We start from the raw sequence: 21,202 nt of genomic DNA on the forward strand, positions 1-21,202 counted from the left end.
TCCCAGGTATGGATGGGGTGATGTGGGCAGCATCCCTCCTTCCATATCTCTCCTTCCTTCTTCCCTTGGTGCCAAACCTCTGCAGCTCTCCTGTCAAACCCGTGAACTTGAGGCAGTTATGAAGTGCTTTGATACTGTGAAAATAATAATTTGGGAGAAGAGGTGGGGGAACCTTTGTATCCAAGAACCCTTGGTGTAACTTGCCAAGGGTAACCCGTGCACCCTCACCATGCTCCAGGCTGGCCAAGGGTTTGGAGACCATCTGGGCTGGAAGTAAAAGCAGCGGTCACTGTGTCCCAGAGGACCTGGCACTAGCTCTGCACTGGCCCTGCATCATCCTCAGCTCTGCCCCCCCTGGGGTTTGCTGGCCTTGCCTATCTCTTCTGTTAGTCATTGATTTCCCATCCCCTCCCCCTTTTCCCTCAGTTTTGGGCAAAGCTCAGATCAACACAGAAAAATGTTTGGTTGGATGTCATGTGTTGTTAACCTGCTGGTGCTGCACATTGTCATTAGAGGCCAGCATGGACAGGGCCATTGACTCTTGGGCACAAAGGACATGGGGTTGTCTATAAACAGTTGTTAGTATTTTATAACTTTTATATTTAGGGAGTTAATGACTCTAAAGAAAGCAGATTTTAATCTAATCAACTATTCCTTGAGCTGTGTCAGTCCTGGACATGAAAGAGAACATCAAAGTGAGAGGCATGAAAGGCTCTGATGGCAGCATGGCTGCTTTGCCAGGTGTAGCATCTTGGAGCAGGGCTCGTCTCCCTCCTCCGAGGGGGCTCCTGCACCTCCAGCAGGGCACCGGCACCTCCAGGCAGGCTCGTGTCCCTGCTGCTGAGCTGCCTTGGAGCAGGCTCCTGTGCCTCCTCCACACCTCTGAGAGGGCTCCTGCTTCTGTCCCAGCCTGAGACTCCTCTTGGATGTGTCACAGGTAAAAGCTCTTGTCCCAGCAAGGAAAACAAGATTAATGTACAAACGTCCCTCAGTTACAAAACTAAAGGCTGTTTAAACTTTTTGCATTGTTTTCCCTTGGATAGCAATGGAGCTGCATGTGCAGCCTGAAGTTGGATGTGGGAGTGTGAGATGCTGTTCCGTGGGACAACTGGCTCTGACAAGGTGTTGGGGAGCCTTTTAGCCAATCCTGATTTTTAAATTATTTTCGCAGTATTAGTCAGGCTATGAAACAAATCCTGTTCTTGTCCTTTTTTTTTTTTTTTTTTTGCCTTTTCTGACCTGAAAGAACCTGCGAGTGATGTGGGGAGGCAGGAGGGGCTGTGCCCCCCAGCTGGGCTCGCACAGCAGGGTGTGGGACCCTTGGGGCCAGGCAGCCTCTGTGTCTGCAGCTCTGGCACCGGGAGGGACCAGCACGGGAGGTTTGCCAGCCCAAGTGCTGGGAGGTGCCTGGAGCACTGGGGGTGTATTGGGACACCTCCTCCTGCCAGGCCTGCACCCACTGGATCCAGGACAGTCCGAACAGCCAGCAGGCACAGGGCCAGGAGCGCTTCCTCCCCGCTGCTTTCCCATGGCTGCGGCAGCTCCGAGGCTTCAGAAACCCTCCATGGGCTGTGCAGAGGAAGCTGCTGGGAGCCCTCCTGCTTCTCTGCTTGTTTGGATCCAGCGACTTCTCCCTGTCTCTCTTGGGGGGAAAAAAAAAAAAAAATTTAAATGTATGTATATGTGTACAGGGCTGCATTTGGCCAGCAGGAGCTGCTTCAGCATGAACGTATGAAAATATCCAAGGGATTTATTTTATAAGCCCCTTGAGCTGGTGCAGGGAAGAGCTCAGGGTTTCCTCCAGGCACTTGCATATCCTATTTCAGACAATGGGGAAGAGATGGTGCAGTGGGGTGGGGGTGATGGAGCTGATGTGTTCAGTGGGATGGGGTGGGCATGTCCCAGTTGGCACCTGTGTAATTTGCCATTTGCAGGTGCTAGCAGCAGCCCAGGGCTTCCAGCAGCCAGACCCCCTCCTGCTGCTGGGTCATCCCCCTACACTTTGGTTACAGCCCTTTTTCATAGAATCCCATTCTGGTTTGGGAAGGACCTTAAAGCTCATCCAATTTCCTGCCATGGGCAGGGACACTTTCCACGATGTCAGGTTGTTTCAGGTGCCCTCCAACCTGGCCTAGAACACTGCCAGGGATACAGGGGCAGCCACAGCTTCTCTGGGCAACCTGTGCCAGGGCCTGCCCACCCTCCCAGGGAAGGGTTTTTCATCTTCTCCGCAAGCAGAACCTGTGCACCACACCAGGGTGTTCCAGGGGTGAAAACAAGGCTGGGCTGGGCACCATGTTCCCTCCCACAGGGGCAGTTCCTGCAGCGGTGCCAGGGTGAGGGGTCCCTGTGGCTGTGACTGAACAGGGTTCTCCTTACGTCCGCGATGAGGGACACCACAGTGGGCATCACTCGGATCCTGCCTTGCTGTGGCTGAGGAAATCGGGAGGTACCATTTGTGCACTGGTGGTGGGTGAGAAAGGAGAGGCTGGGTCTGGTTCCACATCACTGCATGACTGGAAATGTGCTGGGATGCTGGCAGAGGCTGGGTAGCACTTGAGGTGCAGCTCCTGGTGCTCTACAAAGCAGAGTTGGGAGCAGCAGGTTGAGTTGCCTGCTGGGAACTGTTTTCCAGCCTCGTGCAAGGGAAGGGAGCTAAAAATACAGCTTGTTTGCCTTCAGCTGGAGTTGATTTAGGTATCCCTGGCTGTTGTGGAGTGCAGCGGAGGACAGCCAGTAGTGGAACTTTGCCAACTATAATTTCTCTGCTATGCCCTCCCCACCCTGCTCCAAAATGCAATGGCCAGGAAAAGCAGGGAGCAGGATGGGAACCCATCCTGCTCTGCTCAGAGTTTCCACGACATGATTTGCCTTTTCTCCTTCACCAGAAGCAGGCCTGGAGCTGCTGGAGGGGATGTTAAGATGTTTATATGAGCCATGCAGAGCAGCCCTTCTGCATGGAACGCCAGCATGGCCACACCCCGGTCTTGGCAGCGCACACCAACACAAACATGAAATCCTGTGGTTTCTCCTGGTTTTGTCTCCAGCCTTATGGTCCAGGTCCTGCCCTGGCTGGTCTGGAAGGGGTGAGAGGACCTGCTGCTCCTCCTCTCCCATCCCCTCCATACGGCTCCTGTCCCACTGCGACTCCAGGCTCTGCTCCATGTGTGGTGAGATAGCTCCAGCCTGTGCTTGCAGGGGCCTGGCAGGGCTGGAGTTGACAGCGTCAGAATGTGAAGGGTGTCAGGGTGTTGCGTGGGTAATGTGTCCAACCCCCCCAGGCACCTGCTGCTGGAGGAGTGCAGCTGTAGTCTCACATCTCTGCTCTCCTTCCTTGCAGGTTCCTGACCACCTTCCCTGGTTTTTGATGCTGAATCAGGATTGTGTTAACTAAAGATGGAAACACTGGAGTCAGAATTGACCTGCCCAATCTGTCTGGAGTTATTCGAGGACCCCCTCCTGCTGCCCTGTGCCCACAGCCTCTGCTTCAGCTGTGCCCACCGCATTCTGGTGTCCAGCTGCTCCTCCAGCGAGTCCATCGAGCCCATCACCGCCTTCCAGTGCCCGACCTGCCGCTATGTCATCTCCCTCAACCACCGGGGCCTGGAGGGCCTCAAGAGGAATGTGACCCTGCAGAACATCATCGACCGCTTCCAGAAGGCGTCTCTGAGCGGCCCCAACTCCCCCAGCGAGAGCCGCCGCGAGAGGACCTACCGCCACAGCCCTACCATGTCCGTGGCCGGCGAGAGGATCGCCTGCCAGTTCTGCGAGCAGGATCCGCCCCGCGACGCCGTCAAGACCTGCATCACCTGCGAGGTGTCCTACTGCGACCGCTGCCTGCGGGCCACCCACCCCAACAAGAAGCCCTTCACCAGCCACCGGCTGGTGGAGCCCGTGCCCGACGCGCACTTCCGCGGACTGACGTGCCTGGAGCACGAGAACGAGAAGGTGAACATGTACTGTGTCGCTGATGACCAGCTCATCTGTGCCTTATGTAAACTGGTGGGCCGCCACCGCGACCACCAAGTGGCGTCGCTCAGCGATCGCTTCGAGAAGCTGAAGGTAAGGATGCAGGATTCCTCCAGAGTGCTCTGAAGCTCAGTCTTTATGTAGGAGCTGAGGTTGAAGTGAATGTGATGTGAACCTGTGTGGATGATGTTTGACCTATATGAAGTTTGAATTCCTTCTCCACCCCCCCATGAATTCTGAACAAGCCTGCACAACACTTTTCATTCCTTTTTTTTTAAATGAAAAAAACCTACTGCAAGTCCCATCTGAGGTCGTGCTGGTGGGGCGTGGCTCTGGCAGCAGTCATGTTCCCATTAGAACCCTGCTTATGCCTTTCTAAGCTGCTGGTTCCTCTGGCCTTTCTCCCTTCATGTTCTAGGCCCGTTCTGCCCCAAAAGTGCTTTTCTGGGATCTTTGACCTGTTCATGTTCAGAACAAAGCCACTCTCTCCGCTCTCGTGTATTTTGAGGGCAGAAGGAATACTTCAATGCTCCAGCAAAAACACAGAACACTTGGGGTTTTTTTTGTGCAGACCAGATTATTTTTTCCTCGTTGTTTTTAAACAAACTGGTGCCTGGAAAGAAATCTTCCTAGATGTCCAGTTTCTTGGGCTGGTTTCCCACCTTCCTGTCTCCAGACTTTCCTGAACTTGCTGCGAGGTGCCCAGTGCTGTGACTAAACACCCATGATGGCATGAGGAATGGGATGGGATGTCCTAAGTGTTTCTTCTTCATGTTCCAGCCACCAGGTTTGGCTTTGGGTTAGTGCTGCCAAATGGGGCCTGGGGAGGCTTGCTTTGCCTGCCTGTCTCCCATCTCATCATCCTCACCTAGGCTTCCCCGGTGTGCAGAGCTGCGCCAGCAGCCCTGTCCATAGTCCAGGACATTCTTTTTCCATGAGGAAATGTCTCAATTAGCAAATTGGAAACCGTCAAAAGCAGTGACCATGTATGTTTGCATGCAATAAAACCTGGGCAGAGAAATTAAAACACTGGAATATTCCTCCCTGATCCAGTCTGTGCCAGCCAGGCAAATCCTTTTGAGAAAGCCTAGCAGGTTGCCAGAACACTTTTCCCTTTTAAATAAGAGTCCGAAGTGATTTTGGCCATGGACGGAAGCTCTGCGCTGCTGAAAGCGTTCTTCCTGTGCCGCTCATCCTGCCCAGCTCCTCAGTCTCTGCAGGGCTGGAGCTGCTGGGGGAGCAGGGGTGAGTGTGGCCACAGCTACCTGGAGAGGACTTCAGTGCGTGTCCTTCTGGTTCATCCTCCGGCGCATCCCTGCCTCTGGCTGTGCATTGGTGGGGCTGGTTTTGGGTGTCTCTTTTCCTGACACTCTGCCTCCACTGCAGAAATTGCTCAGGATTGATGCTGGGCTTCACCAACAGAGCCAGTATTTGTTTTGGCATCTTATGCCATCTCCTTGCGTGGCCTCGGTCCAAGCTCTGACCACTGTGTGCTCCTTGGCAGCAGTGTAAATCCTTGCAAGTACCTGAAATACTTGAAATCCTTAAATATGTGCTGAGAGGATGCTGCTGCCTGGGAATCTGTGGCCAGTGGAGCAGCTGCTGCAGCCTCCCATGGGCCTGCCCCATGTCCTGTGCCCAGGCAGGGCTCTGCCCCTCTGTCCCCTCCTCAGGACGTCACTGCTGAGCTCGGTGGCTGCTCTTGAAGCTCTGCAATGCTCTCAGGCAGCCAGCAGTCAGCAGATGCACTTAATCCCTGGCTTTGATCCCGCATCCTGAGTGAGCTGGGAACGCCTTTCAAGTTAGATTTTTTTGATGAAAAATTGGGTTTTGAAGTGAGTAACTTCCTGTTGTCAGAAGGCCTGTGCTTTCCACAGAAATCTTTGGTGGGGAATTTTTTTTGTCTCTTTAGAAGAGCTGAGTGCCTGAAACTGGACTAGTGTGTGTAAATGAGAAACCTTCTCCCAGTGCTCCCCTTTCTTCCAAGCTGGTTTTACATCTAAAGTCTCCAGCGTGTGCCAGCAGCCTGACTTCCCTGTGGATGCTCTGCAGTGATCCATACTACTGTATTAGACACCTCCAGATGTTTTAGGAACCATCTTTAATCCCTTTAATGCATGTGATGGGTTTATTTTGTGCATCTTCTACTCCATTTGTTTATGTCGTAAATTACAATTCCAGCTGGTGTGAGCAGTTTTCTGGATTTAAGCAGGGATCCCATGGATGCCAGGCAGGATGGGGCAGAGGATGGAGTGCTGGATCATGTCCAAGAGCTTTCTGAAGCTGGGATGGATGCGGTGACATTCTCTGTCCCTGGGAAGGTTCATGTCAAGGGTTGTCAGGTGCAGATACCATTCCATGGTTCTCTGATTCCCCAGTGCAGCAGGCAGTGCATGCTCCCACTGTGTGAGCATGGCTGGGAGCATACATCAGGATGGTGCTGCTTGTTTTCCCTCTCCGTGGGTGTGGGAGGGGTTGAGATGTTGAGCACTAGCTGGAAGTCGACATTAAAGATGAAATTAAAACTGTGTGTAGATTAAGAGCAAAACTAATGGCCTGACCTAGATACAGCGAGTGCCCAGGACAGCAGTGCATTATCTGCCGAGTGAAATCTCAGCCTATTATAAATTCAGATTGCTTGAAATTTGTAATTGGCATCCTCTCTGCAGTGCCTGCCTGGGTCCTGCCCATGCTGCAGTGCTGCTGCCGTGCTGGGGCAGGGTTACACTGGGGGATACAGCAAGAACAGCTCTGTTGCACTGGGGGATACAGCAAGGACAGCTCTGTGTGCAGAGCTCCAGCTGGCTCCCCCATCCACGATTTCTGGTGGAAGGAGTATTTGACGAAAGGATTTTGCCTTAATTACTGGCCACTGTCAGTGGCTTTTCCATGAGCTCTGCTCCCTTTAAAGAGCCAGAGAAGAGCCAGCTCTGAGGAGGCTTTTCCTTTGCTGGTACTGTGTTTTCTGTAGATTGACAGGCTGGAAATATGCAAAAGAAAGAGGAGTGTGGTGTTTTGTAACACATCCGCTCTCTGCTGGAGAAAGAGCCATGAGCCAGGTGGAAAACCCATCCTCTGTTACCTGTGAGAGCAGCATTGCCTCCCGTGGGGCTGTGGGAGTGAGACCAGGATTAACAAAGCCTCCCTGTGCTGACAAATTGTGCAGAGAGCAGTAGTGATTCCAAGGCTTTTAGGAGACTGGTAGGGTAGAAAATTGAGGAAAACCCTTCGTCACGCTTCCCCATGGGACTTGTTCCACCTGGGAGCTTCAAGTGTGTTCCCACTAGTGCAGGGTGAGTCACAGATTGCTGCTCGATTTATAATTTACTGCACTGCCGTGGGGCTCAGAGGAATTTTGGTGTGTATATCTCTATTTCACACCAAGAAGAGTCAGCTGAGGACAAGGGCTGCAGTTGTGACTGATGAGACTCCCACAGAACAGATGGGGCAGTTCCCAGTAGGAGCAGAGTTCTGGTGGTGTCTGAGCTGTTGGCACCTGAGCCCTGAATCGGGGATGCGTTGGCTGCTTTATTTCCAGAAGGGGAGAGAAGGGGATGCAGCCTCAGCCAAGGCTCACTCCAGGTCGGTGGTGGTGGAGGCTGGGACCCCCCACTGCTGTGGGGACCTGAGGAGGGGACACGTGTCCCCTCAGGTGCCACAGCCTCAGCTGTGGGGGCAAGGGGCCTTTGGGTGCCCCCAGCTCAGCCATGAGCTTCTCAGCAGCTCTGGGTGTTTTTAGTGTTATCTCAGAGCTGCTTTGTTATCAAGTGACCTCCCTGAGCAGGGGGACCTGTGCCACTCCCAGGGTCCCCACCACAGGGTTCTCATCCCATCGCTGCCCTCAGCTGGCACTGAACACCCAGAAGATCACCCTCATCCCTGCTTAAATTTTGATTGTTTGGAGGTCACGGGGGCCAGGAACCAGCACTGAGGGCTGGGATCTTAGATAATTTGCTTTGCTTCCCAGAAATCTTTTTAGGGAGAGTGTTCCTTTTTTACCTTATTAATAACTAAGCTATTATGGATATTGAGGTAGCAGAGCTGCAAACTGCTTTGATTAGATTAATCTCTCACTTTTTGCAAACCTACTTCACATCCAAGATGATTTCAATGTTGCTATCTCAAGAGCAGCCTGAGCTGGAAAATGAAAGCATAAAACTGTGTGAAAATCCCTTGGTGGCTCTATGTTTGGGATGAGGCTGGAGGATTCATCTCTAGCCTTTGTGTCCTAGGAGATGGCAGCCCAGAACTGGAGTCCAAGCTCTCTGGAGGGAGAAAGATAGTTTGCAGGTGAGGTTCTTTTTAAATAACAGGTGTCACCTTCTTTGATCAAAGACCTCGTGTTTCTGCAGCAGGGTGTGGTTGCCTGTCTACCTTTCCCTTCTGCAGGTTGTTGAGCTGCTCGGAAAGGCCTCTCTTTCAGGCAACCCTCTTGCACAGAGGGGCTGTGGATGGTCGAGTCTCCATCCTTCCCCATCCAATGGCTGCGTTTCTGGAGAATTTACAGCTGCTGCATTTTCTATTTTGTTTGGGTTTTCCCCTCTTTCTGCTCCTGTCACTTCAGCCATGTCAGTGACAAGCCCTCCCTGAAGGCAGACTGTGCTGGGCAGAGCTCAGTGGGATGGGACAAGGGGTCTCGAGCTGCTTATGTTGGAAGGTGCCACCCTGTGAACACCTCATTTGGGGGAAACAAAGTCCATTTTTGCTTTTAAAAAATGCATAGCCAGCAGTTTTGGAGAGCGTAGCCCTGCTTTAAGGCTGGGCAGCGCTGGGCTGCAGGGCTGGGTGGAGTGGGCTGTGCCCAGGGGCCGGGTGCCCTTGCATCTCCTGGGCTGCATGCAGGGTGGCTGCTGCAAGGCCACCAGCCCTCCTCCCCCTGCACCACCTCCCTGGGAGATGGAGGAGCAGCAATGCTGTCCCTCTCCCCACAGCTGGCAGCCCTCTGTTCCCCAAACAACCAGCAGCTTTGCTGAGGGATTGATATTCCTGCCCTGAGTAGCTTTTGTTTAATATTCAGGATATATTGTATTTGGTTACAATGAATATTCAAGAGTGGGAATGAGCAGAGCTCAGCTGATGCTGCTGGCTGAGCACTGGGGGTGATGCTGGCTCTTCTCAGGCTCTGCTTGGTGATTCCTGGCATGTGTGTCCCTGAAAAATGGGTCCCAGCAACATTCAGTGGCTTTGAGTAATTTGGAAAGTCAGCTACGTGCAGCTGAGTGTCAGATGAATTTCTCAGAAGGCTCAAAACCTTGCTCTCTGATACTGAATATTGCTATTATTATCACATTAGCCTGTGAAACACCTGACAGGTGTAATTAAGTGATTTTACCTTGACAGCTGATGTGTTGGTTTTTTGTTTTTTTGGTTTTTTTTAAAAACAACTTTGAATATCCAATTGAAGTAGTTTGATGTGCCTTTTTGGAGAAATCAATATGCAGTAGCAGCACATCTGCTGATAAATCCTCCTGTGTCAGGAGCGGAGATGGATCTCAGGGACCTTGAGAAGGAGGGGGAGGGGGTTACCTTACCAGCTGTAGGCTGGTTCTACCGAGTGTCCCAGCTCCTGTTTTGTGCTTTCAGGATCTCCAGGGAAACCATCCTCTTGCTGAAGGGTGCTTGTTGGCTACTGTGGAGCTGACAGATTCTGCTCCCCATGGGAGCTGTGACCTTTCATTTGACCTCAAAGGTCTTTTCCACCCCAAAGGATTCTGTGAACAGCAGCAGATCAGCCCACCTGGGTTTGATCTCTATCAACAAACAGGTAGGTCTGTGATGAGGAAAGCAGAGGTGTGTCCCCAAAATTTTCTGAGCTGACTTCCAGATAAACAAGTTCTTGCACCTCTGATACTGCTTCTGAGCTCTTGGCTGGGTGGTCAGAGGAGGGCACGTCTGGAGCAGCTGGAGAGCCCTGTTGTTGCAGGGTGTCGTGCCCCTGCCGTGCTGCGTGACGCGCAGTGGATGCAGTCTGTAGGTGTGAGGTAGAACATTGTGTCAGGAGGCGGGATGCTGTGCAGCCAGGCTGGGTGGCAGCACTGCCATGGCACCAAGAGTGAGTTGCTGCTGACTCCTTACACTAATGAGGCTCAGTCCCCCTGACCTGCCCGTCCCTGTGCGGGGCTCTGGCCATGCCCAGCAGGATTAGGGCTGTCTGTGGGTGTTCACAGTGTCTGTGCGAGCCAGGCCCTTTGGGGCATTGATCAATGTCCTTGGCTCTGCTGCGTGGAGCAAACAGAGTCTCAGATATGGGGAGCGGGGATGTTTGCAATCATCTTAGTCTCCGTGGCATGGATTAGGCATTGCCTGGTCCTGCTGGTTGCCTTCCCTTCATTTGGTTGGTTTGGGAGAATATTTTACTTGGATGGGAACATGTCCAGCAGTGTTCTTGGGAGGGATATCAAACACCACCACCGGCATGAGCTCCCCTTGGCTCTGACCCTCAGCTCTGTGCATGTGGAACTTCACCAAATGTGCTCCAGGATGGAGAGACCTGGGCAGGACAGGCCCCTGCCCCATGGCCAGATGTGCAAGCAGCCATGGTGGCCAGGGAATCAGGTGGGATGTCCCCGCAGGAAACACCTTTTCCTCCTGAGAAAGCTGTTGGATAAACTTGCATCCTGCTATCCCCTGCACCCTGCCATCTCCTCTGAGCACAGGACTTCTGGAGCCCATTCTGAGCACTCCAGCTTTTCCAAGCATTCATGTCTGCTTGTGAAAGGCTGGGATTTGGGCATTTTAGTGTTCAAAATCATCACAATATGCAGCCAAATAGTTGTGAGCCAGCTGAACCCCTTTGTGCTCTTGTGGGCATCTCTGGTTTATGGGATAAGCTCAGCAAATAACGTGCAAAAAGGTGTGTGTCATGCAGGATGTGCCAAAATGATAAATCCAGATTCCTCCCTTGTTTCTCCAAAGGGCTTTTGGGAACCAGACATCCGGTATCCAAAAGAAAACATGCACGGGTTGTCTTTCAGCATGAGTTCTTTGGCTTTGTTTGTTTATTTTTATGATGATGGTAATTGGAAACTAAAGGTCGAGAGACAAGAGAGCCTGATGGATGTGCTCACTGCAGCTTTGTGTCCTGGCTGGAGTCAGATGCTTGTGGTAGAGTGATCCATAAAAATCCAGCCTATAATGGAAAACATGAGAAAAACAAGCCCCTTCTTTGGCCTGCCGAGGAAGGAGCCGTGTCCTGCCTGAAGCTCTCCCAGTACTATGGAGAAGGAGAGGTTTCCAAGTGGTTCAGGGGTAATGGAGCTGCAGCATGATGCCTGACAAAACCCATACCTCTTTCTGAAGTGTGTTTGTAAAGTTTCATCTCAAAATAACTCACCCTGAGTATTTCCATACTTCTCAAAATGGTGTTTTTCCTGGATAACTGGTGCACGGAACTATTTTTTATTAAGACTGGATGGAGGATTGTGTGTTTATTGGGTGCAGAAGTTGAAAGCTGGCTATTCCCTGATGGCATCTGCAGGCATAAAGCTGGGCCAGGATGCTGGGAAGCTGTGAGCCCATGGTGCAGTCAAGAATGTTGATGTTCTAGGGGACTAATGACTAGGTTAAAGGCAGGAGAGTCTGAATTGCTTTTCAGCCACATCTGCTTCCAACAGCAGTGGCTTTGTTAGCAGACTCCTGACAGTCAGATCCAGCAGGAAGCCATGCAGGCTGGAAAAGGGAAGAATGCTTAGAGAGGGTGTTAAGGAGAAAGCAGCTGGAGCAGGGGGGGTGTTAGAAATGTGTTTTAGGAATGCTGTTTGCAACATAAACTTACTGGTTTTGTTTGGAATGTGCCAGGTGAGGACAGAGCAGGTTATTTATGCATTGCAGAGATGGAGGTGGGACATGTGTTGTGGCTTTCATTGCATTCTCTTCCCAGAGACTCAGGCACCAGTACAGGGACCATGAGGTATTGTCCTCCAGTGGCAGGGCTGGAGAAAAGGATGCAGTGACATCTCTTCCCCAGCCCCTTGGGAACATCAATCTACTGGCAAAAGCCAAGGGGTTGCAATTCCTACTGTCACAGCCACCCCTTCCAGCTCAGGAGGCTCAGGAGGAGGTAGTGGGACACAGGCAAAATGAGTAAACCAAGGACTCAGCCCATCTCCAGGGGCCATGGAGCAGGGCATGGCATGCAGTGTCCTCTCACCAGGCAAGGTCAGGCTCTGCCCACTCCCACAGCCTGTGTGTATCTGCGGGGAGGCTTCCACATGGCATCACACTGCTGTGGGCCTTGGCAAGCCCCTGCTTGGATGCCATCCCAGAGGCAGATTGCTCCTGGGATGCTCATGGGCTTCCTGTGCCTTTGGAGTGCCAGCCCTGAGCAGTGCATCGGAGGCAGGGGAGATTCACAGCTGCTGTGGGCTGCTTCACAGCACCCCGGGCTTGGAGAGGGCTGCTGCTATTCCATTGGTGCTGGAGGTGTCCTGGGGTTTTGCTTTAATCTCACAAGTCACGAGACAAAAGGGTGAATTTTTATCAGGCTGGGCTGCAGGTGATGTGTGCCAGGCTGAAGTCTCCCACTGAGCATGGTTTGCCCAGTCCCAGGTGTGAGCTGCGATGTGCTGGCTTCTCCACCCGAGGGGTCAGAGCATTTCTCTTGGGAACAGCCTCTCACCTGGGGGGTCAGAGCATTCCCTTGGGAATGACCTCTCCCTTCCCCTAGGAGCATGCCCACAGGCCATGCTGGGCTTGCTAATGCCAACAAATGCCAGTTGCTGGGGACCAGAGCAGTGCTCAGAGAGGAATCTGGTGTTGGTCCATGGCTGATGCTTCCACTGGAGACAAAGTGCTGGTTATTTATTTCTTGGTCTTCTCTATGTTTGTGCTTTCCTTGGGCACATCTCCCAAGCACCCCTCAGGGGAAGCCCACCCTGCAGGCAGCATTGCCAGCAGTACAGCCCCACGGCTCTGCCGGTGGTTTTGGGGGAGGCAGGTGCTGCCAGGACCCGCAGTTTGGGCATCTGTGTTCCTCCTTCTCCTCATCACCATCTCTGAGCCCTGCAATCTACCTCAGGTGTAGCGTGGTTGTTATGCCCTGGAAGAGGAGAAATTATTGTCCGGAGCTCATTTTTATCTGTTTTCCTGGTGAAATGAGAGGGAAATTTCTTGTTTCCCTTCCCACACAGTGATAGTGTAGCCACTGGAAAAAAATCAGTATTAAAGTTTAGGACTGGGAAGAGGGTGAAGGAGGATGGCACAGCCTGGGGACCCCCTTGAGCCCTTGCAATGCCCCTGCCTTGGGAAGGCCAGGCCTCTGCCCAGGACCGTGTTTGCTCACCCCCTTCCTTCCTTCCTTGTTCAAACCCAGCATTTCCGTTTCATTTGATGCCACTCGGTTCTTAAAGCTGTGATTCTGAATTTCACAGTGTTCCTTGTCAGTCCCAGCAGGAAATATGTTTGGGACCAGTTGGGAAACAGAAGGGAAAAAAAATACCAGAAGGGTTTTTTTTTCACTCCTTTGATCTGAATTTATTTATTTATTTATTTATTAGCAGAAAGCGCAGCGAGAGTGCAACTCATCTCCCACAATCTGTTTGCTGCTTGCTGGGTATTAGAGAATGACACCAGCTGGGCTGGTAAAAAAGTCTTAAAAAAGAATAATCCCAAAGCCACATTAGCAATTAAACATGTCACTCCCTGAACTCTGGAATTAATCCATTTTCTTCCCACTTTTTCTCTTCCTTTTCTTTTTTTTTTTTTTTTTTTTTTTTTTTTTTTTTTTTTTTTTTTTTTTTTTTGTTATTCTCTCTTACTTTTTTTCTGGGTTCTGGTTGGAGGCTGTGCCAGATGGGGGTTGTGTCTCAGACTGATGCTGAGTTATTTTATATTCTCCTCAGGATTAATTAATGCAATGCATGAGCAGCTCCTGGGTGATGGCTCTGCTCTGAGGGGCGTGGGGTGAGTGGTGCATTTGGGTCAAAACTCTGACTGCGGGGTTTGAGACGCTGAATCATGGACTCCTTAAGGTTGGAAAAGACCTTTAAGATCGAGTTCAACCATCAACCAGCACCTTCACCTTGTTCACTGCTCACCCGTGCCCTCCCAGCTGTTCCGTGCTTCTAACACAGCATCAGGGACAAAGCCCATTCTGTATGGGACCAGAGCCTTGAGAAAGAGGCACGGGAAGCACACCCTTCCCATTCTGGGCAGCAGGAAGGTAGGAGGGGCTGTTCTTCAGCCCCACCTTCACCTAGGTTGGGCTGCAGGGGCCAGGCTGGGGGGTTTCCCATCTTTTCATCTGAACTGGGTGTGAGCAGAGCAGGGCATGCCTGGGGGTCCCGCCTGAGAGGCAGCCCTGGCACTGAGCTCCATTCACTGCTGGGCTGAGGCACAGGGAGAGCAGGGAAAATTAAGGAGAATAGAGAGTAATAAACGTGACGGTTTTGGAATCATTTAAATCCAAGTCATGCCCAGCCAGGGAGTTTATTGTTCAAGTTGCCCACGGCTGAGCTTTGTGTAACCTTGGGTTAGTGAAGGGGTCCTGCACTTCTCTAGTATATGATCTGTGGTGAGTTATTTAGTGCTCAAAAGCTACTTTTTAACTGTTGTCAAACAAAAAAATAGAAATTAAATTCTAATGGGTCTGTTCCAGAGCCCAGGCCAAGGCCTCTCATGGAAGCTGTTGCTCACAGCAGCCCTGCCAGCACATAAATCTGTGGCGTCAGAGGGAACAAAAAGTTCCCATTGGCAAAGATAGTCTCTAAAGAAAGATGAGGAGACTAATGGTGGGAAGAAAGGAAAGAAAAGCAAATTAGATCAAGGTTCAGTGAGTGACCCTCAGGGTTGGGGTCTGCCGGGGAGATCAGTGCGGGAGGGTTACTCTTGTGCCTTGACACCGTTAAATGTTGAAAGAGCCTTTTGACCCATCGGTGGATGAGCAGGAAAGGGGCTGCTGAGGCCAGGAGTGAGCAGGAGGAGTGGGCAGGGAAGGGGTTGGGAGCAGGATTCCTATGTCAGCCTTTCATTATAATAACTCAGGATCTGCTGCAGAGAATGGCCCAAGTGTTTTGGCTGATGCAGCTGAGCTCCTGGTGTGGTGGCAAAGGGTGCAAAGAGGTGAGGCTGCGATTTTCCTGGATGTGGGAATTCCTGTTGTTCCTTCCGTGTGCATAGTCTTCCTGAGGTGTTGCTCCACTGCGGAACTTCGTAGGGAGCTGCTGCAGGGGCCTTTGGGGTTCCCAGATTCTCTCTCCCGTTGGGAGGTGGGAGTCAAGCCAATACCCCAAGTAGCTGGGGTGCTCTGTGCAGCTCCCTGTGCTGATGGTGCCGGTCTGCTGCCCACCAAGCCAGGCCCCAGTGGGACTTACTGCACTGAAGGGTGTCTCTGGTTCAAGCTCCATCCCAGCTATCCCAGGGAATTTGGGAAGCCGCTCCTTTGGGAGGAGAGGGGATGTGAAATCAAAATCATGTGGAATCAAGCATCCCAGGGCTGGTATGTGTGTTATGCCGAGACTTCGGAGAGAAGCTCAAACATTGACTCAAATCCAGTCCAAAGGCTTGGGGGGGAAAAAAAAACCAAAGCAAACCCACAAGGTGTTTGTTTATTTTCTGAAACTCTTGGGATTTTCCAGCCAGCCTCATGACTCCCCCAGGCTCTGACTCACTGGGATGGAATGAAAGGCCTGTGCTGGGCAGCCAGGGTTGGTGGGCAGGGGCTGGCAGGGGACCCAGGGTCGGGGGCTGCCTGGGGCCTGCTGCTTGCCCCTTGAGAGCCCTTGCTGCTGCATGCCAGTGATGGTGGCTCCAGCCTGAACCAGGGCTCTCCCAGAGAAACAGCTGGATGCTCTTGGTCCGTGCTGGGAAACCTTGTGCATGTGGAGATGGTCTGCAATTGTGAGGACGGGGTGACAGTGACAATGCCCCCTTATCAACCTCTGCCAAAGGTCCATGGGTGGCCCTGGGGTCCTGCCTACAATGCTTGAGGCTCACCTTCACTGGCTGTATCCTGTTTCCTTCCTAGTGCAGAGGAGGGAAGGAGACTTTTCCTTTTATCAGAAATTGATGGGGTTTTCCTGAAAAAGTGAACAAGGCTGATGGGAGTTTTGCACTTCACTGGGTGCAGCTTTAGCCAAGTTTGAAGCAGCTGGAGCAGGTTTTGGCATGAGCACTTACCCTGTGCTCACCACGAAGGCTCCAGTGGTCCCTCCCCTCCTCGCTTCCCAGATGTTGTAACTTTTGGGAAAGTCTGCCTTGGGTTGGTTCCCAGTCTCGTTCCTGGAGGTGGTCTGTTGAGAGGCTTAGGCAGCAGCATGGCACGGGCTGGGGAGCTCCTGGGGTGCTCGGCGCCGCTGGCTGGCACATGGTCATGGTTTTGGGGGTCTGAGGAGGGCAGCAGGGCTGGGCACACGGGCTCCCTCTGCACTGCTCAGACCCCCTGCCTTCGGGCACCTCGGGGCACCTGCCAGCAGTGCCACTGTCCCCAGCCCCAGGGCAGCCACGGCAGGCAGGGCTGTTTGCTCCAGGAGGGAAAACCTGTTCAGGCATTTTCTCTCGTGCCCATTGCCATAACACATTGGAGCTTGAGTAATCCATGGGGCTGGTGCCCAAGATCTGCTGGATAAGCTGGCACGGGCGTTGTGCTGGGGCGGCCCAGGAGCGTGTTGGGATGTGCTGGAGGAGGCCGTGGGCTCGGACCCCTGGGCTGGTGTGGGCCTCAGCCCATCGGAGTCACCCGTGGTGCCCTGGCTGTGCGGGGGGAAGTGCACAGGCTTTGCTGGCCCAGGATTCCTGTGGCAGCCCCGGTGACACTTGGTCTGGTGGGACTCTGGGATACAAAGGCTTTGGAAATTCAGTGTCCCTTCTACATCTCTGCCGAGTCCCCTCTAGCACTCCGTGCATTGCAAGGGCAAAAGGAGTCCCCAGGCAGCACCAAGGCTCTGGCCACAGAAGAAACTCCAAAAATGCTATGTGTGCCATTGCTTGGTGATGACTTTGGTGACGACTTTGGTGACTTTTTGGTAGGTTTAGGCATTTTGTTTACTTTTCCAGAAGCAAAAGAGCGAAGGGCTAAAGGCAGAAGGACTGGGACTCTCTGCTTGCATACGCACAAGGGGTTAAAGCCTTCTCCAGCATTGGTACATTTACCCCGAGGCTCAGTTTGTACCCAGTGCATCTATCTCAGCATCTCCAGCACTGGTTTGAACAGTCTCACCTTGGCTTTACATAAGCAACAAATCAGCCAAAATAAGCCCCGTCCCAAGCAGCTGTTGGTGTGTTGGTTCTACTTCCCAGAGAAGCCCAGGGGTTTGCGTCCTGCTGCGTGCTTTGGCAGCGCCCACACGGAGACCTGCCAGCCCAGGCATGGCTGGGCCGGGAGCGGGGAGTGCTCCCCGTGCCAGCTCCCCGCGTTCCCAGGATCCTGCCTGCTGCCCCCGCAGCCAGGTGCTGGGGCAGGGAGCCCGGAGCACCCGCAGCGCTCACCCAGCCAAGCAGCTCCCACTCCCCTCGGCGTGGCTCCCGGCCAGCCAGGGAGAAACTCAGGGCAGGTTCCCCGGGAAATGTGGGATGGCCCGGCTGAACGTGGGGATGAGCGTGCCCCCGGCAGCTCTCACACCGTGCTGGTGCTGAGAAGGTGGAAAAGTTGGTTCAGTGCAGGCACATCCCACCCAAAGCAGGAGTTTGGGAGGAGGTTATTTATGCAGCAGTCTGCACGGGGTTTACACCTCATAGGATCACAGAATGTCCCGAGTTAGAAGGGACCCACCCCTTCTGGCCAGCTGCTCCACTTTTTCCATCCAAATTGGTTCTTCTGCCAGGGGAGGTGAGGAAGGGAGACCTGGGTTGTGGTGTCACCCTCCAGCCCATGCCTGGTGCTGCTCCATGCCAGCCTCTCACAGCAGGGGACAACTGTGGATGAGAGGGGAGGTCTGCCAAGGGGCACATTGGGCTTCATTGTCCTCATTTGCTCCTGTCCTGCCTTTCCCAGCAGTGGGATGTGGGTTTCTAAACCATCCTTGGAGGGTCTTCGTGCTCACTTGGGCAGGAACATAGCAAGGACCCAGTGCAAGAGCAGTCATCAATGGCTCCCAATGCTACTCTCCTTTGTCTTCAAGGTATTAAGGGAAAGTAGCAGGTTGTTTCCTTCAGACAGGCTGTTCCCTTGTCAATCCAGAAAAAATAAGGTTGCCAGGGCTGCGTGGGGACATGCTCCAGGATCATCCTGGCTGTCCTCGGGGTGTTCAGGCATCTTTGGGATGTTCAGGCATCTTTGTATTGCTCAGTGCTGGGCTGTGTCTTCCTGCTGCTGCTGCCCATCTCATGCCATCTCCCTCCATCGGGATCAGGTGCTGCCAGGTGCAGCCATGAAACTCTGGGTGCCATCAGTGCTGGGTGCTGTCTCTTATGGCCCTGGTGCCTGAGTGCTGACTCAAGAGCAAGGTTTGCAGCTGCCTTTCAACCCTGACACTGAAGTTTTGTGACAATTAATCTTGCTATTTATATCAGTCTAATTAGCAGCGTTTTTAATATTATCGAGGCGCCACAGTTGTAATTATATGTCTGCTTAACATGTGCTATCAGTGCTGTTCCAATCCACTGTGATTCCGCCTGACATTATCCCACCATTAGCATTGTTTGTTGTGTGCTGCAGAAGATAATTTGATGCTCCTAATCACTGCAATCCTCATTAGCAAACTGTCCCCACGTGCCCAAGCTTTTGAGAGTGATGCCACCAAATGCAAGGGATGTTTCTCTGGGAAATCTCCCCCATTTTGGGGGTTTCCTGTCCATCAGACTCTCCCTCAGAAGAGAGGGAATCCTTGGAAGATCCTGCCCCCTAAAATAAAGCAAGTAGATCTTTGCTCTGGCATCTGCAGGAACTTCTCTGGTATTTTGCCTGGAAAAGGTTTTAAACTGAGAGGAATCCTTCAATATGAGACAGGTGAAGAGATGCGTGTGGTTCCTGACGCTCTCCGGCCTGCTGTTCTGCCTCGGCCGCCTGTGCCACGGCCCCAGCTCCTCCGCCTGCTGCTGCAGAGATGGGGGAAGGAGCGAGGAAGGCTCCCGAGTGTGCGCAGGAGCTGGATCAACAGGGAATTAAAACCCAGCTGCTGGAGCATTTGATCAGCTTGTTTGATCTCGGAGCTGGAAGATGAATTTTCAGGGCACGCTGGGAGCGGGAAGGCTCCCGAGCGCGGGCTCGGTGCTCTGTTATCGGGCATTGGCAGCCAGCTCAGGGCCCTTTTCCAGCAGACGCTCCTGATGGGGAGTGGGCTTGGGGGGGAAGGCTATGGAAAAGGAGGGCTGAGGAGGTAATATTCAGGAGTCTTGGCAATGACTCGCTTGCCCTGTGTCATGCTGGGAGGGGGCTTGGAGGGGGCTCCCTGGGGCAGGTGGCTGTGGTACTTCTGGCTGCCCAACCCAGTTCCTGTAGGTGGGATGCACCCCGGAGATGGGATGGGTACCACAGCCTTGGAGATGGGTGTTTCAGCCCAGAGATGGGTGTCACGTCTTTCAGACAGGTGTTTCAGCCCCAGAAATGCTGTCATAGCCCAGAGGTGGCTGTTGTAGCCCCAGAGATGGGTGTCACAGCCCCGAGATGGGTCTCACAGCCCCAGAGATTAATATAGGCAGAGTGGTTTTCATCTCTTTGGGTTTCTTACTGAGCTTTTCCTATTGGGTGGTCCCTCCCCATCCTTGGACATTGTCACCCAGCAAAACCTCTTCGTCTTCCTCCTCCTCCTTGGCCCTCATTCCCCATCCACTTCCAGCTCTCATCCCTTCCAGCATGGATTGTCTGATTTCAGGCTCTGCCTCTACCCAGCTCTACCCAGATGGAGGAACTGAAAATTAATCCATAGGGACAGGAGCTGGGTGCCAGTGCCATGGCAGGTAACAGTGAGGTGCTGATAAAGGCAGTAGAAGCATGAGGAGGATGAGACACCAAACAAACCTCAGTCTGGGACAAACAGGCAGGCTGGAGCCTGAACCATTTGCAGAAATAATTTATGCATTTATTGCCAGTTAATATTTTAGATTAAAACCTTGTTCTGCAGTGTAACATTTTAGATGAAAACTGTGTTTTGCAGTGTTTTGGCTCAGTAAAGCCGAATCCTGTGTCATGCTCACAGCACAAGCCAGGCTTGGTGTCACCCCTGTCACTTGTCACCGACCTCTGGTGCCAGGTCTGGCTGATCTCTGCAGAATGATCTCCTATGACTCCTGCCATAATTTAAAATGCAGGAGCTTTCGCTTCACACTCCAGCTAATTTTGTATTTGTAATTCAAACCATTTCTTCCCGGTGTTTAGGTGTGAATTAGGCGTGAATTCTGTTTAGAAGCCACTTTATGTGTTTCCCATTTTGTTTGGGAGCAGCCAGATCTCAATCTTGATGTGCAGCCCAGATAGTGAGGAGGAGGGGAACAGGTACCTCCTTCAGAATTCTTCCTTCTTTTGTGCTTAAATTTTGCTAATTTGGTTTGGGAGGTGAGATAGGAATTGAATGAAGTGATTAGTAAATCTTTGATAAACCCATTATCTGGTGAAAATCGCAAAGTAGCTTTTTTGATGTTGAATGGAACCAGATGTTCTTTGGGAATGTATGAATCTTCCATGAGTTTCTCTCTAGCACTAAACTCCCTGCTCAGTGCATTCCCTTTGAATTGCATCTCTTCATTTCTGCCACAGAAGCTTGGCTGTTTATTAAGTGTCGATAGGAATTTGCATAAATGACTTGCCAAATCCCAGATTTCCTTTAGCAGCCTCAGATGGGTGTTTGTGCCCCTGAGATTATAATGCTGCTTGGAAAGGCTGTCGGAGCCTGTGGAACCCCAGCCATGCTCTGAGCCAGGTGTCACAGGTGCCCACGGGATGGTTCCATGGCTCCTGAGAACACGTTCCGTGTCACAGGGCTTTGCCTAATGAAACTCTCCTGGTTCTGAATCACACTGAGAGCCCCAGAAGATGAGGAGGACATTTTAATGGAAAAAGTGCTTGTTGATGCTCTTTCAGGTAGTTTGTCTTCTTCTGTCTTTAGTAATTGTTGGTGACACTGAATCTCCTGCTATTCAGACACACCTGTGTACCTCACATCAGTATGTGCCAGGCTTTTGCCCTGGAAATTCCATCTCTGAATTTTCACACACCATGAGAGTATTCCAAAGGGCTCTTCCCAGCCAGACAGTTACCTGCAGCAAGAGCAGTTAACATGATTGCAGTGTCCTTAGAGCAACCCTGGAGACTGCTGCTCACTGGAGTTAGTGTCTTGCCCTGCCCTGCCCTGCCCTGCCTTTC

General features: G+C 52.2%; 1 protein-coding gene across 4 annotated transcripts in view; it reads left to right on the top strand.

The window, feature by feature from the left end:
- MID2 (midline 2) overlaps positions 1-21,202 on the top strand; it is a 63,412-nt gene that overhangs the window by 12,061 nt on the left and 30,149 nt on the right. For all 4 annotated transcript variants that reach the window (XM_041484589.1, XM_041484588.1, XM_041484591.1 and 1 more), the window contains exon 2: positions 3,341-4,062. In XM_041484589.1, coding sequence (XP_041340523.1) covers positions 3,397-4,062 — 666 coding nt within the window. In that variant the 5' untranslated portion in view covers positions 3,341-3,396. The remainder of the gene's footprint in view (positions 1-3,340; positions 4,063-21,202) is intronic.

The sequence above is a fragment of the Pyrgilauda ruficollis genome, unplaced genomic scaffold (assembly GCF_017590135.1).
Source record: "Pyrgilauda ruficollis isolate IOZ18807 unplaced genomic scaffold, ASM1759013v1 scaffold67, whole genome shotgun sequence".
NCBI classification, from domain to species: domain Eukaryota; kingdom Metazoa; phylum Chordata; class Aves; order Passeriformes; family Passeridae; genus Pyrgilauda; species Pyrgilauda ruficollis.